At 40.4% G+C, this 17,081-nt stretch overlaps 2 protein-coding genes across 18 annotated transcripts in view; one reads left to right on the top strand and one right to left on the bottom strand.

Annotated features, from left to right (window-relative positions):
* tns1b (tensin 1b) overlaps window positions 1-17,081 on the top strand; it is a 196,900-nt gene that overhangs the window by 52,241 nt on the left and 127,578 nt on the right. For all 17 annotated transcript variants that reach the window (XM_085764453.1, XM_085764458.1, XM_085764455.1 and 14 more), the window contains exon 2: window positions 9,399-9,513. In XM_085764453.1, the coding sequence (XP_085620579.1) occupies window positions 9,399-9,513 (115 nt within the window). The remainder of the gene's footprint in view (window positions 1-9,398; window positions 9,514-17,081) is intronic.
* The window catches only part of znf142 (zinc finger protein 142), a 211,709-nt gene that overhangs the window by 103,034 nt on the left and 91,594 nt on the right, over window positions 1-17,081 (bottom strand). The window lies entirely within an intron of this gene.

The raw sequence follows: 17,081 nt of genomic DNA, 5'->3' as shown, positions 1-17,081 counted from the left end.
GGTGTTGATGCTCAGTGTTTGTCAGATGCATAAATAGATAATTCCCAACATGATAACTTTATATCATCAGGAGAAGCTCCTGCAAACAGGAGTAGAAGGGGTCGACCACAACATACGAATCATCAAAAGCATCGTTGTTACAAGTAAATAAAGCAAAAATAAATCATTGGTGCAGGGATGGAAGATGCTGCGTAGAGACCTTTGGCATGTGTATGTTTGTGTGTGCATTCATGTAACTTGTGTGTTCATGTGTGTGTGTGTGTGTGTGTGTTTGCACATTTTTATGCACGAGGGTGCCTGTTTAGCCCGTGTGTGCTAATGAGTGTGAGGCAGGAGATTATGCGTGCGTCTCTAAGGGAACGGGAGTCTGTTCCCAGGAGCTGCAGTGGCTGAGCTGTGAGGGGGGGGGGGTATGTGTACACCCTGACCCCAGCTTTCGGGGGTCCCGGTTGCCTGTCTGAAACCATTTCCTTCCTTTGTGGCCCATTAGAGAATGTGAGAATGTGAAGCGAATGTGAAAGACCGAGGCCATTTGCATGTTTCTGCAACAACACTGAAACAGAAAATAATCAAGCGAGGGCCACGTCTCCTCTGAATGTATACTCTCTGAGCCGCCTTTAACTCTTCTCCTCCCCCACTCCCTATAGCTCTCCTCATCACCCATGTCTCCACAAGCGGCCACTCGTATACTCCCGCCATCCACCCCCCCGAACAATAAACAAACTCCGAGGGCCGGGTGCATTGCTAATGATCGGAAACAATTAAGAACGCACAAAAGGGAGCGTCCCGCTATATTGCGCCATGCCGTATTTACATAGTATTTTGAGGTTAAATGACCCAGGCTGGAGTTGTGGCGAGGCCAAGGGGACTAAAATAGACCGGCCTGCTGAAGAGATCTGTCCTTTGTCTGGTCTTGTAAACCAGGACGTCTCCACTACCGGCCCACTATGAGAAAGAAAGAAATGAAACCCTTAAGGTTGAGGGAATTTCATTTGGAGTGTCCCCATACACATCATACTCCTCAAACTGCACTTCACTCAAGACAAGTGGCATACCAGTGGATGATCAGGACCCGACCCCCCACTTCTACTGGTTGAGCTCTGGTGTGTGCTGTGTGAATAGACAAAAGAGGCTGCTGAATAGACTCCTGGATTGAGACATTCTGCTTTAACATGAATGTATAACTGTATGTGTGTGTTTGGGGCCTGGGTTTAAGTGTATATGTAGAAATGTGTATACATAGTGACATAAGAAGAACTGTCTCAGCAGCTTTAAGCAGACTCAATATTTAATAGACTGAAGTGACTTTTTCCTAATGGGACAACACTGTTAATTGACTTATACTCAAGTAACATTGTCATTTCATGTCAACTATAGCAACAAAGTTAACTTTTCCGTACACCTGTAACTCATTTCTGTCTGGAAGAGGTGCAGGAACAACTGAGTTTACTTTGAATGATAATTTTCGACAGTTTAAATCCTTATTCAGGGCAAATTCAATCAACGGTGATTAAGTTCCCTGGCACAGGGAAGTGAAAGCGCAGGCCAAAAAATTCATTTACGGTGGAAAAACTTGTTTCTATGGCAACAAGCGCTGATTAAAGTGTTACACCCCACGTTGCAGAAGTAATTTGATGTGGAATCTGGAAAATGTGTTTCATGCATAAATCATTAGATAGAAAACACAAGCACAGAGCAGCATGTATGCACAAGTTTCCATGTTTGTTTTAGTTGCACTATGAATACATGCTATATTGTATATTATTGATGCTATATGTCAAAAGTACAGTAGGCTATGTTGCAATTTCTCCATCTGTTACTGAAATGAGTATGATTCAGTGTCTCATTAAAGCTTAGGACAAATAAACAACTTGAGACTTAAAAACAAGGGATCGAGGAATGTTCATAAATGTTGAACTAAATATTATCCACATTTTTGACTGCAGCAGTCGATCACACTTACACGTCAGCAACTTCAGCCCATCGCTGTTACAGAAGTTCCAACGAATGTGTCGCACTTGCAGATTTCCATTCTTTCCCCGTCTGTGCAATTAATGTCAAAGCAGCTCCATGAGCTTTAAGTCAGGAGTGTGCTGGGCTTCCATCATGTGAAGCCTCCGTCTGGTTGCTGTCACTTGGTTTTGTTATTTTGCTGTAGGATGAATCCCTGACTGACCAACCAACCGTCTTTCTTTACTTGCTTTTTTGTCTTCAGACTGCAACATACAGATCTACTTCCTGTCATACAGTGCTGTTGGGGCATGTGTAGGGATCATTAGGGTCCGGGCAGCGCAGCTGCCAGGACACTATTGTATTCCTAGGAATTCTTCTTCTTCTTCTTCTTTCTTTCTTCTTCCAAGGAAGTCATACTTCCCATGGGCGAAAACTCACCAAACTTCACAGAAACATCCAAACCCATGCCAGATTCACTCAACTCCAAGGACATGTGCCCCCCCCTCCTAGGGGGGGCACAATAAGCGTTTAAATTTAAAAACTTAAAAAATTCCTACCAAACCAACGGTAGATGCTACAGTGTTGAAACTTCACCACAATGTAGCCTCAATACTGCTGAAACTTTTGTCCACTTAAACTTATTACAAATTATGAAGTCCATCACTCTGTTTTTTTCGATAACTGTAAAACCTTTAAAATGTATCTCCCCACAATTTTTGCTCAATTGACACCAAACTTGCTACAGAGCATCTCCAGACCGTCCTCCACAAAACTTGTTTCTCGGATTTTTGATTAAGCAAAAATTGAGCCTACAGTGCATGAAAACGTTTGACTGTAAACAGTACTGTAAACATATACCATCAAATTCTTGCTAAATACATTTTCAAACTTCCTGAAAAAAAATGAGAATATTCTGGAGTCATGGTTGATGGAGTTTAGCAAATATCAGAATTTTATCTCAAAAACTGAATTTTTGAGAACATTTTGAATTCTGCTCTCATGGGAACAACTGCAGCCAATGTGAGAGTGGAATTTATAAACATCATATTTTCTCTTATGAAGCAAAACACTTATCATTAAAAACAAATCACCAACATTTCCATGCTGTCAAGATGCAATTTATGTATTATCAGATTTTTGTTTAGATGACTGAATTTCTGACTTTTGACCATTTCATCACAACAGCTGCCCGGGCACTGGCTAAAGTAAATGAAGCTACACAGCAGGTCTCACTAACAGCCAATTAGCTCAGCGAGTTAGGAGCTGGTTCTTGGTGTCAGAGATTGTGAGTTCGAGACCCAGCGAGGGTGATGATGATGATTACGGCTCAAAATGTCACATGTCCACAAGCTGTTTTGCTGTCTAGATGCAATTTATGTATTAACAGATTTTTGTTTAGATAACAGAATTTCTGACTTTCTGAAATCTGCCTTGACAACAGCTGCCCGGGCACTGACTCACCTGAGTGGATAAATGAAGCTACACAGCAGGTCTCACCACCAGCCAATTAGCTCAGCGAGTTAAGAGTTGGTTCTTGGTGTCAGAGGCTGTGGGTTCGAGACCCAGCAAGGGCAATGATAATGATGATGACAGATCAAAATGTCAGTTGTCCTCAACACGAAACACAAGACAATTGTCCTAATGGTGGCATCACAGAAAAAAAAAAATCCAAATAGCTTGGACTGGACCATGTGCGAAGGCTCCTAACATCTTAGACTCATAGTAGATGTTTGACAAATACATATCATTATTTTACCTCAAAAACTGATTTTTCTTTTTACTGTGGTTTCAAATCTGCCTACACGACAGTGAATGGCTTACTCAATTTGTGAAGCCACTGTTGAACTGCCACATGTCAATTAGCTCAGTGCGATAGACAATGGTCTCTGGTTCCAGAGGTTGTGGGTTCAATCCTCAACTGATGCAAATTGAACATTATAAGGACAACTGTCTTGTCTTCCTGTTCTCCTGTTTGTTGCTCAGAATTGCCTAAATTTGCCCAAAAGTAGCCCGGACCCGACCCATCGCTGCGCAGCAGCTATAATTTATATTAACTTTTAAAGCAGAAGTAAGCGATCCGGTCGTTTTGGCTAACTTCTTGTCAGCCGATGCAGTTAGCAGTCCCCGCCCTCGTCCCTACGTCACCACATTCACGCGCATCCATTGGCTGCACGCACAGCCCTTCATGCCGTTCTCTCTCCTAATTGGATAAAGGTTGTAGGATACAAGGAAAGTTTTCTCCTCGGCTTACAGCAGAGCAGAGTGACTGACAGACCCGTGTTTCGGACCAAACACTCTTGCTGTCGGAAGATATAACTATTTAAGACTTATATTAACACAAACATTCCGCTTACTTCTGCCTTAAGTCTCCATTTACTTCCATTATTGCAGGAATTTGGGTTGGGGTTAGCGACTCCTTAATCCCTGAAAAAAGGCCTGTTCTCTACAGTGGTTTAAAGGGATAGTTCAACATTTTGGCAAACTGGCCTATTGCCATAATCCCTATAGTCATAGAAGTAGGTTCCTTACCTTTTTTTGTCTGTGCAAGCTATTTTTAGAATGGCAGAGCAGAGCCGTGAGCTGCTCAGAGCTATACGCTACAGAGGCAAATGGAATTTCTTGGTTGCCATCATCAAACTCATCGAATACACAATCCAACAACTCCAAAACACTCTGGTGGACAGTTGTTGTTGTTGTTGGAGAGTTGTTTTCGGGGCAAATGCAGAGACTGCTTGCGGAAAAACTGCTCCCGACGGGATAGTGCATCAGCGGTCTTGCATGAATTTACCTCTAAAACAACTCTGTCTCGTAACGTTCTGTTATTATCTCATAGCGTGGTGAATGTGCAGGTCACACTTGTCCATGAGAGCGTTTTGGAGTTGTTGGATTGTGTATTTGATGAGGGAAACCAAGAAATCCTATGTTGAACTATCCCTTTAATGATTTTTCAATCCATGGTGACCTGTAGCAGCGTATGACTTACCTTTGAAAAAAGAAAGAAAGAAATAAAAAATGACAAAAAACAGGGGTGTTCTAAAACAGTTCATACTGTATGATGTTATTTGTTGTATTTTACATTCTATTGATGTATTTTTCTGGATCACATCATGTGAAGAACTAATTTTTGTAAAATGACCAAAGAAGAATTTTCGTCTTGATTTTACTTTACCCCTATACTGTAGTTCTTTCTCAAATACCTTTGTGGTAATTGCATCCAAAACAGATGACTTCATAGCAGCTCAAACGTCCATTCCTGTGGACATAATGATTGTTTTGCATTGTGTGGTTTGAGAGTGGGCACTTTGACAAAAGTGATTAAAGAGGGTGTTCCTTTTGACACCTGCCTGCGGTTGAGCCCCGTTCATTCTGCTGACAGTATTGACTGTTTAATGTTGCCAGAGTTGATTCCTTAACAGTCTGGAGGAGAAACCAGAGGAGTGTTTTTCTGGTCACCGCAGAGCTGCCTGCTCACCGCCTCAATCCAGAGATATCACTATCACTTCCCACAAAGCCTGGTGTCATGTTGACTAAACAGATAAAATATTTGATTTACTATAATGGTTCACCTTGAATCATCAAAATACAGACTGACAGATCCACACAGATCCACAAATACTCCACACACCCCAAAGTACTGTTAAACCCACTTATCACCCCTTCCCAATCCCTTGAAATCCATATCCAGATTCCCAACCCAGCAGGTGTGAGCCAGAGCCTTGGCATGGTGGCACCTTGGAGAACATATGCACGGATGCCAAACAGAGACCCCCGTCCCTCCCCTCCCCCTCCAGAGCCCCCTTTGCCAACATGGCGCGTCCTGCACAGCCATGGTCATTATTTCACCCTAACTAGATTAAGCTAATCACGTTATGCAGTGGCAAGGCGTAGCCAAGAGAAGGAATGAAGGCTCGGCTGTCCCGCTGTTGCCATGTGGCTCTGAAATACAAACAGTGAGCTGTCACATGGAGCCTGATAAACACCGGAGCTGATATCAGTCTGAGTTCTTAAACCTCCATGTGAGACCATGAATTTTTGAATCTGTAAAAATGTAATTAGGAACACAAGCTAACCCTGTGTCAAAAACATTATGAGAATGTTCACTAAAAAATGAATGAATGAATGAATGAATTAATGAAAAGAAAACTTTGAAGAATAAAAATGTTGATTTGGTTTTGGCGTTAAGTCATTCCAGGGAACTGTTTCATTTATCACAGCATAAACACTCTTCTAACCTTGATAAGATAACAGTTTTCTATGTACAGTACAGATAAAATAATCCAAGGGTATTATACTATCCTTTGCATTGGGGCACATGTTAGTTTGTCTTATGAAATGAATCAACGCGACGTCAGGCACTTCAAAGACTGTTTGGAGAAGTGTTGTTGTAGTTACCAGTGAGATCATGACGTATGATTCAGCCAGTTTGAGTAATGGAGTAAATATGAAAGCTTATCAGATAACTAAACATAGCTAAACAGTTTATAATACTGATAGACTTTGCAAGTAATTATGGTGCCAGTCAATGTATAGTTAGTTGGGACAATCTTGACGTACTGTAAGTGCTCACATTACTCCGTAATCCAGCAGGAATGTGTGCTTGTTCATATTGACTAATTTTACTGAATTTCAGTGAGGCAAGTCTTCATCTGTTTTGTTGGGTTACCCTTTGTGTTTTTTTCTGGAGTATACAGCGTTCTGGCATCCCTGCAATCCTACACTTTCCATAATGTGATTCAGTCGTGTGCTGCTCCAGATTGGTAAACACCTTTGTCTTTGAAATGCCATACCTTCCAATAATGAAAGCATTTTGTTAATAGAAATGGAAATTTAAAGTCCACGTTTAGATAATGTCCCTCCAGAGAAGACATTATACATCTCTACAGTCTGTAGGGAACTCCTAATGACCAGTAAACCTGACTGCATATAGTATATTGAGAATAACCTGCATGAAATCAGCTCTCAGTGTAAGTATCCTTCAGGTTCCTGAACTGCCCGGACAGAAGACATTAGAAACAGAGGAGAGGATTTACTTGACTTCTGCTAAGTTGGACAGTCAGAGTCCGACAGATACTCAGTCTGCTTTATCATTTAAGTGTTAGCGCCGTGCTACGACAGCACACCCTAAGCCACTTTTCCAACACGTTGCCTTTTAGGATTGATGAGAAGAAAAAAGGGGGGTCATTAGTGGTTCTAAGGTTATTGTGGTTTGAAGTCTGGGAATTCTTACAGGCAGGAAACTACTAGATTTTGCCTGATGATGCCATGGTCTTCCCATATGAAAATTCCTGTGCTAAGTCCCGGAGTATGCCAACCACATGGCCACTTTTAGCCCTGTCCAGCGTGCACATGCACTTAATGGAAGCCTCATGGCAAGACACAGTTTTAAACTGGCACTTCCTGCCTCGAAAACACATCCATTATCTCTCTTTAACCCCTGTATTTGCTTTGAGGGCACAGAGGAACACAGACATGCTTGCAGCCACATGCAGGAACATATGGACGTTCAGATATATCCATTAGATTTTCTCTCGTTTTCCGGTTCTGCCACTGGGAAGGAAAAGGAAATACAGAAATATGTACAGTAGATACATTTAAAGAGACCCCCAGGAGTTTGTATTTGGTTATAAAAGAGTCTCATATTAATGTGGATGAATCTATGTTACCCACACTTGTTAATGGGTCCATTTTCGATAAATATATTGTTTTGTCTTTATCATTATTATGATATTATTATTTCGTGGTTGACTCTTCCAGCATTTCCTAGTTCTGGTTTCCCGGATGCTGCCCGGCGGGTCATGGGAATAACGCCACCAGATCGCTAGTTGGCATCGTTTATGGTCGGAACTACGACGGTATCTGATCGTCTTCGAACCTCTGACTTTCATTCATGATTAATGAAAACATTATTGGCAAATGCTTTCGCTTTTGTCCGTCTTGCACCGGTCTCTTCGCTTTCCAAAACTCCTTGTACTGTAGTTCCTTGAAGAGATCCACAAATGAAAACACGTGATCAAGTGCCTGGGAAAGGGGTCTCAGACTTTTGGGTCTCATTATACGAAAAAGACTGCATTCTGTTTAGCCCAGCAAAGCCTATAGCAACAGAAAGTAGGCTATAGACGGATCGTTGATCACGTCTTATATTGTTTGATTATGTATTGATTATTGTGTATTCTACAGCGATCAACCCTCCAACCCTCTGATATGACACACAGGACAGTTTCCTCCTCTGCTCTCCAGCAGCAGCAGCTGCTCTGACCCTCCGTTGTTGCGATTTTACAATAACAAACACTATTGAGTGTGTCATACCTGCCTTTGTCGTCATGGTTACTGTTATGATCATGGGTTGGTAATGTTTAGGAAAAGATGATGATTTCGGTTGAAAAAGGCAATCTTTTCTGTCATTGCTGTTACAATAATTGCACATCCATGTTTTCTTTTTATATTAATACACTGTAATCTACATTTTATTTTTACAGTTTCTCTTTTATCTTGCTTCTTTCTATCATATCATCAAAAATGTGTTGTCATAATCACTACAGCACTAGACATTACCTAACACATGACTATAGGAGACTTATGGGCTCTGTCTTAATTCAAGGCATATTCTGAAGTGGCCAGTAAATTCAGGATTTTGTTTGGTTCCCTTTGTCACTAATTTGACTCATTTGTACAGTATGTAACACATAATATATAACTACATGAACTAGAATATCAAAATGCTGTTAGGTTGCCTGGTTGTTTGGGGGATTCAGTGGATTCACTGTTTCCATGGAGCCTGAACCTGAGAGCTGAACTGACTGGAGAGCAGCTGAGCAAATACTCCACATAAATGATGTCACATGTCCCCACAGTCAGTCATTAGGGGGAAATGGGAACAAGGTGGAGGTGATTCATGAAGACGCTGCAGGGGACAGACTCCCAGCGCCTGACTTCTCTGTTTGCTGTCTAACATGAATGCCTGGTTTACAAACACAGACAGGACAGGGATTGTGTGGCTCTGACTCTCTGTCAGAGAGTTTCTCCAAAGAGTTGTGTAACACACCTGTAAGGAGGAGAAGGAGATGACAGACAAAAAGGTTGGGAGTGGAAGGGAAGGAGGAGGGTGAAAGAAAGTAGGAAAGCAGGGATTAGTCTGTGTTCTCCTCTTTCTACTTGTTGTTCAGCCTGCCTAACCCTTCCAACCTCACATCCTGGATGGACGTTGATGCAGAGTTTCATGTACATTGAGCAGGAAGTTGCTGTGGACTTCTGGAAATGCATGTGGATATGGATGTATGTAATAAACGTGTGGCCAGGTGCACATTTTATATGTTGCATAAGGCTGTTTTGAAGAATAAGGAACACCTGTGAAATGACTCCTCTACCTGGACTCATCAGGTCACTGCGTTTTCACACTAACATTCCTCCTCTGTTTTTCTTTTCTGTTGTTGTTTTCTTAACTGCAGCCAGAGGAGTTGGAGGCTCTTCATTCCCATACGTTCCGGGTGAAGACTTTCAAGAAGGCCAAGCACTGCAGCGTATGTAAACAGACCATCATCCAGGACGGACTCGTCTGCCGAGGTCAGTCACCAACCCCGACACTCTGGTCTCCTGTACTAAGTGATTGATTGATTGATTGAAATGTTTATTTTGAATGAAAAGAGAATAAGACAAAACATTTAAACATGAGATATAGAAAGACATATTCGAAAAGGATTGAGAAGTAAAACTTATAGACTCCCACCCCCTCTTCTTAAATAATGAATAACTACCTAAACCTTATGTTACAAAAACATGAATATAATTTACATACACACCTACAGAATTTATACATACAGTACATACATACAAAACTGTTGTGGTGATCTTATATATTTCAGACTGATTTTTAGTGTTGCATTACATTAACCTATTGTTGATTGTCTGTTAATGTCCAAAGTCCCTCCCACTTCTGGTTGTTCACATTAGGGGATTTTTAGACCAATAATAATGTCTGGACTGATCCTGTTATCCACCTAATTTTTGATGTCTCATAGGAAACGTAATCAATAACATTTTCTAATATCATACAAGGATATGTTTGTTTTCTTGTTAGGCCAGTCAGCATAAAGTTAATACTGAATCTATCAGTAAAATATTTCATAAAAATGTCAGATTTTGCAGAACAATAGTAACTACATCATATTTAGGCTCTGGCAGAGATTGTGGTCTAAAGTTCTTATTGGTCTTCTACTTTTTTATTGCACTTAGAGTAACCATTGATAAGTAATCCAGTAATAGTTGTCATAAACTCCAGTGGTATCTGGTTATCTTGGTAGTTTCCCTCATTGGGTCCATCACAGCCTTGTTGCTTATCTGTTCAGACAGTGTAGTACTGTATGTGTGTGTGTGTGTGTGTGTGTGTGTGTGTGTGCTGGTGTGCTGAGTGCAGCCCAGCAACGCAGAGAGAGCACAGGACAGAGATGCAGTCGACCATAAATGATAAATTGAAAACAAATATGTAGTGTTTATAAGTCAAGTCAAGTAAGTTTATTAATACCCATGGGTAGATTTGTTTTGCAGCAGGAGGGTAACCCCGATTTAAAAGGACAAAACAAAACACTGAAACAACAGAGACATGGACAGAAATCAAGCTCACTGACTGTGGTTCAAATCAGACAATATGCTCCATAAAAATACCAGTGTAACATAACTGTAAAACGTTCTAAGAGCATGATACAGGGAGCAGTGAGTTAAAAACAAAAACGATAAAAAAAGAAGTTAAAATACATAAATAATGAGCTAAACCTAATAAAAGGAGTAAAAAGTGCACTATAACTTATTTAAAAGACAAACAGCAGCAGGAACAAAACTGTTTCCGTAGCAGCGTGTGGTCTTTGACCTCGGGACCCCGTGCCTTTACGCTGGGAAAGTTGTGTCAACATGTTCTAAAAAGTTGAATTCAATGCTCATAGTCTAAACTCAGTGGTTTGATTACCTAACTCTCCCCAAGTGAGAGGAGCTAAGGCCCACTGACAGACCTGTTAGGACAGTGAAAGCTATATCTCTTCCAGCATCCCCCAGTGGTCCGAATGAGGAGTCATGCAGGGTTACCTGAGGTCATCTCAGTGTCAGGGTTCAGCCAGTCAAATGACAGAGGAGGGCAGGAGAAGCCACAGAGGCCGAAGGTCAACAGCTTCTCAGTTTCCTTAATAGTGTTTACAGAAGAGTTGATTGATGGCTGAGAGGTTTGCATGGCTTGATTGATGAATAATCTTTTCTAGAACAGAATTGGAGATATATTTTCCATTTGAAAAAAAAAGAAAAAGAAAAAGTTCCTCGGTTCACATGGCAGTTTTCTAAATAAATGTGACTTTCTGTTAAGTTACTGTAACTTCACATCATCAGGGTCCCCAGTGTTGAGTATTTTGTGGCTCTATTGTGTTTCAGCCCACACAGATGTCAGCCGGGTATGATGTGACGTATAATGTGAAACATCAAACAATTGCAGGAAAGAAAGATTCAATGGTAGACTTTAATGTGCTTACTAGTTTCTAAACAGTGTTGATGCCAGTAAACCTCTCCCATCTGGTGTTGTGGGTTTAAAACAAAGTGGGTTGAAACAGAAAATGAAGGCTTTATGATCCCGGCCTGCATACGCAGCCTGTAATGTTGTATTGGAGATGTGTGTTTTTTAGACAGATAACGCTAAATGAAACTTTATGGAAATGTCCGGATGTTTGGTTTGGCACATGAGGAGGGGAATACTCAGCTTGTAGCTTCTCTGAGCCTGACACAGCACAGCTTTAACTGCTGGAAGGGATCAGCATAGAAAAACAAGAGCTATCCTCTGCAGATTGGTTTTGGTCTTTTTAATTTTAAACTACATTTTGTTCTCTTAGAAAAGTGGTCAGATTGCCAAAAGTTTCATTGGAAGAGTTTTACCACTTGTAAGTTATGGTATGCTATACTGTATACACACACCTTTACATGTTGTTCACACCGGAAAGCAGCTTATTGTCTGAGTAAAGGTTGCTGTGTGGAGTGACTGATTAACATCATCGCCTCGCTCCTTATCTCCAGCAGAGGAACCTTTTAGCAAAATCTTTTACCTTCAGCTGCTCTGGCCAACAGCGGGTGGGTGATGGTTGAGAATTAAATTCCTGGATTTAAAAGGCTTATAATGAAAAATACAACAGATAACCAACGTTTAGCCTGAATTTTACCCTTGATGTGGATGATTAAATCTCGAGTGATGTGAGTGAGTCCTGTAGATTTGGCAGAATGACTGTTTTTCCTAAGAATCATTTATCCAAAAAGCAGTCTGCTAAAACTGTGGGAAATAAATCTTGACTTCCCTGCACTCATCAAATAAGAACATTTAGAAAATAATCACTGCATTATTTCGTACCTTTTTCTTCCTCCATAGAAGGATGTGTTAGATTGAGGAATGAAAATGTTGTTTCTATTCTGGTAATGCTTCCATGAATTGCACGCGGCTGCTACTCTTGGATACATAATGTTCAGTTGTGTAGAGACGGTCACTTAAATGTTCTCATAAAACGACACAGAGCAGCACCTGGGACCATCATCTGTAAATCTGTAAGAGCTGATTTACTGCAGAAATAAACCGTTATGACAAGACTGCATCTCATTCTTTTTCTGATTTAATTTCGCTCAGTATGCTGCTCTTTCCACTCATGTCTGGGTTTGGTCATGTGCACAAGCAAATGGTGAGTGTGTGTGTGTATTTGAGACAGATTTATGAGGACACGACAAAGTGAACTGTAGCCTCCTCCTCAGACAGCAGACATCATGTACTCTCTGTTTTCCTCTCCCTCCGTCTGTGTCCTTGTCTTATGACTCATTCATTTTTGCCATTTGGTCAAAGCTAGATGCAACAAGGTTCTAGGCAGCATCTGGTTAGCTGAGCAGCTCAGTGTAGCTTGGCATACAGTAAACATTGTAATGAAGCCCAGATTTGTCTGAGTTGATCAGAACATTCCCATCAGCACATTTAAAGGGATAGTTCAACATTTTGGCAAATTCGCCTCTTGCCATAATCCCTATAGTCATAGGGGTAGGTTCATTACCCAGCCGGAACTGCATTCCAGACACTGATGCTGGGTGGAGTGATTTCAAAAGCGCAAGTAGTTCTGAGTGGGTATTTGCTTCATGTGTTGTAATGTACATGACTGTTTCATAGTGTGGCGAATGTGTAGGTCACAACTTGACGAGCGTTTTGGAGTTGTTGGATTGTGTATTTGATGAGGTGATGAGGAAGTGATGAGGACCTGTACCATACCTCCATTGCGTTAGCTGAGCAGCTTGCGTCTCTGTCCCGCAGATCTCAAAACCGATAATTAAAGGAAATGAACCTACTCCTATGACTATAGGGATTGTTCAAATACACAATCCAACAACTCCAAAACGCTCTCATGGACAAGTTGTGACCTGCACATTCACCATGCTATGAAATAATAATGTAACATTACGAGACAGAGTTGTTTTCGAGGTAAATTCATGCAAAACCGCTGATGCGCGTTGTTTTCAGCAAGTAGTCTCTGTGTTTACCTCGAAAACAACTTGGGTCTGTCTCGTAACGTTCCGTTATAGCGTTATAGTGTGGTGAATGTGCAGGTCACAACTTGTCCATGAGAGCGTTTTGGAGTTGTTGGATTGTGTGATGAGTTTGATGAGGGAAACCAAGAAATCCCATTAGCCTCCGTAGTGTAGCTCTGAGCAGCTCGCGGCTCCGCTCGGCCATTCTAAAAATAGCTTGCACCGACGAACCTACACCTAAAACTATAGGGATTATGGCAATGGGCCAATTTGCCAAAATGTTGAACTATCCCTTTAAGTTTATGAATAATAGTGTTATTTCCATTCAAAAACATTCCATAACATACAGTAATGAAATACTATGAAGACTCAACAGTAAAAAGCATCTCAGAGAGAAATGTTGACACCTCAGTAACTCTAACCCAGTACAGTCATTGTTGTTGAGGATGGATCCACAGGATCCAGCTGCTCACTCACTCACTCTGCCTGCCTTACTTCCCCTCTGCTGCTCTTGTTTACTAACATGCTCCAGTCACATGGTCTCGTAATGACACCAGCGCCTGGACTTCCTCCCTCTTCAGCCGGTTGCCAGGATACAAGGTGTTATAGTTACTTGAACGCTTTAACAATAGCATGTTGATGCAGGTCAAGACTGCAGTCTATCAGTCTCAAAAAGAAAAAAAAGCAGCAGCCTGTGTGGCAGGGTATTTTTGGAGAAGGAAAAGTCCCTGAGGGCAGGAACTGGCTTTTGTATTCATTCACTGTAGTGCAGTTCAGGTTAAATGGAGGGTTTCTGCTCAGCGGCGGGTCAATAAAAGGCTGTTGTGTCCTTAAAAGGTAAAACTCAGAATTCAGCCAAAGAGACATTAGCACTTGTTATAGTTAATAAAGCCCTTATTTTTGGTTTATAATTGCATTGACATGAATCTGGCCTCTAAACTTAGAGAAAATGCATTAAAATAGAGTCACATTTCCTCTGCTTCTCACAGCTGCTGTGTTTACAGTAGCTTCTGCACGGCAAAAAAACCCAAAAATCCTTTTGTAGCTTGAAGGAAACCATTAAAACACTTTTAACAAATCTACAAAGGCTTTTTTCAAGCAGTTTTCCTGACTGGTTTGTCTGGACCGGGTTGTTCTGGAGGAGACCACACTGCTGTCCCATATAGCGATCCACTGTAAACACACAGCTCTTCAAAGACTGGAGACACAGCACAATAGCAGGTGTGTGTGTGTGTGTGTGTGTGTGTGTGTGAGTGAGTGAGTGCGGGAGAGTAAAGGTTATCAAAGCTCTGTTCTCGACTGCTTAGCTCATACAGCTGGTATGCAGCAAATGCCAGCGAGGGTTAAAACACACACGCATTCAGAATTGGCTGCATATGGAGTTATTGTCATGTTCTAACGTTACAGAGACATTCTCAGGTTCAGGTCATGAAAATAGTCTGATTGTCTATCAGGGGCTGGAACACGTGCTTCACGTAGTATTAGTCAGTGGCCAAGTTTACACACACACACACACACACACACACACACACACACACACACACACACACACACACACACACACACACACAGACTCATAAAACACGCACACTAAAGTATACACACAACCATAGCAATTAACTTAATCAGCATTACTGTTTATGCTGTCTTTCACTGGCAGAAGTCATTAGCCTAATAGCTGGAGCAGATTGATGAAGATGACCACTGGGATGATGGGTAGTGACCGTCTCCCACTCTAATAATATTATCCAAATCGACCAAATTGATTAGAAAATGACTTTCCATGAGCACTGACTGCAGACACAGTCACTACACTGTCAGTGTGGAGTCAGCGGAGGAGATTGTTTTCCTATGTGATACTTTATATGCAGACATATTTATATGATGACACTGCTTTTATGTCTTTAAAATAAACCATAATATGACTGAGCTGAGTCATAACTTGTAAAATTCCGTGAATTTTCAAAGTTGGAAACTTTCCATGGGAATTAACGGAAATATATGGGAATAAACGGTTATAAATCCGAAATTTACAAAATTGAAGGTTGGCCCTTAATAAGTAATTAGTAATATTTTACTCAGCATTCATGTTTTTGTTCAGTATAATAATTGATTGTTCATACAAGAATTAAAACTTGATAAAGTTCTACTCAAAAATAAATCTGTTGAAATGTCATGTTTTATTTTGCATGGATGTCTGCTTATGACAAAACAAAATTTACATTTATGTTTGGATATGATATAGTTTGTTTAAATTACCCCAATTTCCATATCACCAGTTAATTCCCATAAATTCCCAATAATTCCTATAAATTCCCATAATTCCCATTATTCCCACGGAAAGTTTCCAATTTGGAATATTTCCAAAATTCCCCATCTTAACTTCCCATGGAAAGTTTCTGGAAATTTACTGGAAATTTACTGGAAATTTACTGGAAATTTTCCGCCCCTTTGCAACCCTAAGTGAAACTGAAACTTACAGTAGATGCGAGTGGACACAGCAGATGATGCAGTAAGAGAGCCACTTGTTGGATGACTGGAACTATTACAACTGAACTGTAGTTGAACCTCTCTCACACACACCAGGTCTGTTCAAATGGAATCAATGTGTTGTTCAGCTCCACATTCATTCTTCAGGGCACATTTAGGCATTTGTGACTTGTTGGAAAATGATTATCATTGTTTGTGTTTTCTTCAGGCTTTTTATGCGTTTATATTAGTGAGGGTGAAACAGGGTCTGTACTTATTCACTGGTCATATATTTCATATAAATTCAGAGAAATGACACAGGATACAAGAGTTTACTGCATGATTATAATCGATCAGATAAATAAAAGGGATAGTCAAACATATTTACAATATCAGCTTTGTTCATGATAATCGTAATATCAGGATTCACTGAAAATTATTTCTGTGATCTACGCAGTATTACAGTATATATATATATATTTTTTTGCAAAAGTATATTCATTTTGTTGCTGACATTGTCAACTCTGTAGTTTTGAAAATGAAGTTGTTCTTTGGAGTAAAAAGTCCATTGTTGATCAGTTGTGAAGCTCTTTTTAGTTGCTGCTCTGAGCCTTTGTTTAAGTCACATTGTGTGTTTTGTATGACAAACGCTTTGAACCAATTTTCAATGACATTATTTTTATTCTCTCTTGGAGGATGTTTGTAGGGGTTCAAAACATGATCAAGACTTTCATTTGCTGCTTCAAACAACTAGCCTATAATTAGTCACATAATCTACCCATTTATTTGAACATCTAGTACACTGCAGTTATTGCTTTGCAAAGTCTGTCTGCTGATAAAGCTCAAGACAAAAAAGCAAAAAGCATTAGAAGAGCCACTAAATGGACCAGAAGAGTGATTGCATTCCTTTTTTATCCAAATAAACAAACATGCTTCTTTAGCTCATGTAAACTGATCAGCTCTATAAGGACTGATACATTGAATAACTGATTTTTAGTGGTGTGTTGAGCTTTGTAGCTGCATTTAGATAATGAAATGTTATTCAGCAATTTATTTATTTATTTTATTTAACCTTTATTTTACCAGGCAAATTGCTTGAGATAAAAAAAATCTCAACCAATCAACCAAACATTTATAAA

The sequence above is a fragment of the Trachurus japonicus genome, chromosome 21 (genome assembly GCF_045865225.1).
Source record: "Trachurus japonicus isolate A0001 chromosome 21, Traja_1.0".
Lineage (NCBI taxonomy): Eukaryota > Metazoa > Chordata > Actinopteri > Carangiformes > Carangidae > Trachurus > Trachurus japonicus.
The sequence above is the reverse complement of the archived record's forward strand: the minus strand, read 5'-3'. Positions and strand labels throughout refer to the sequence as shown.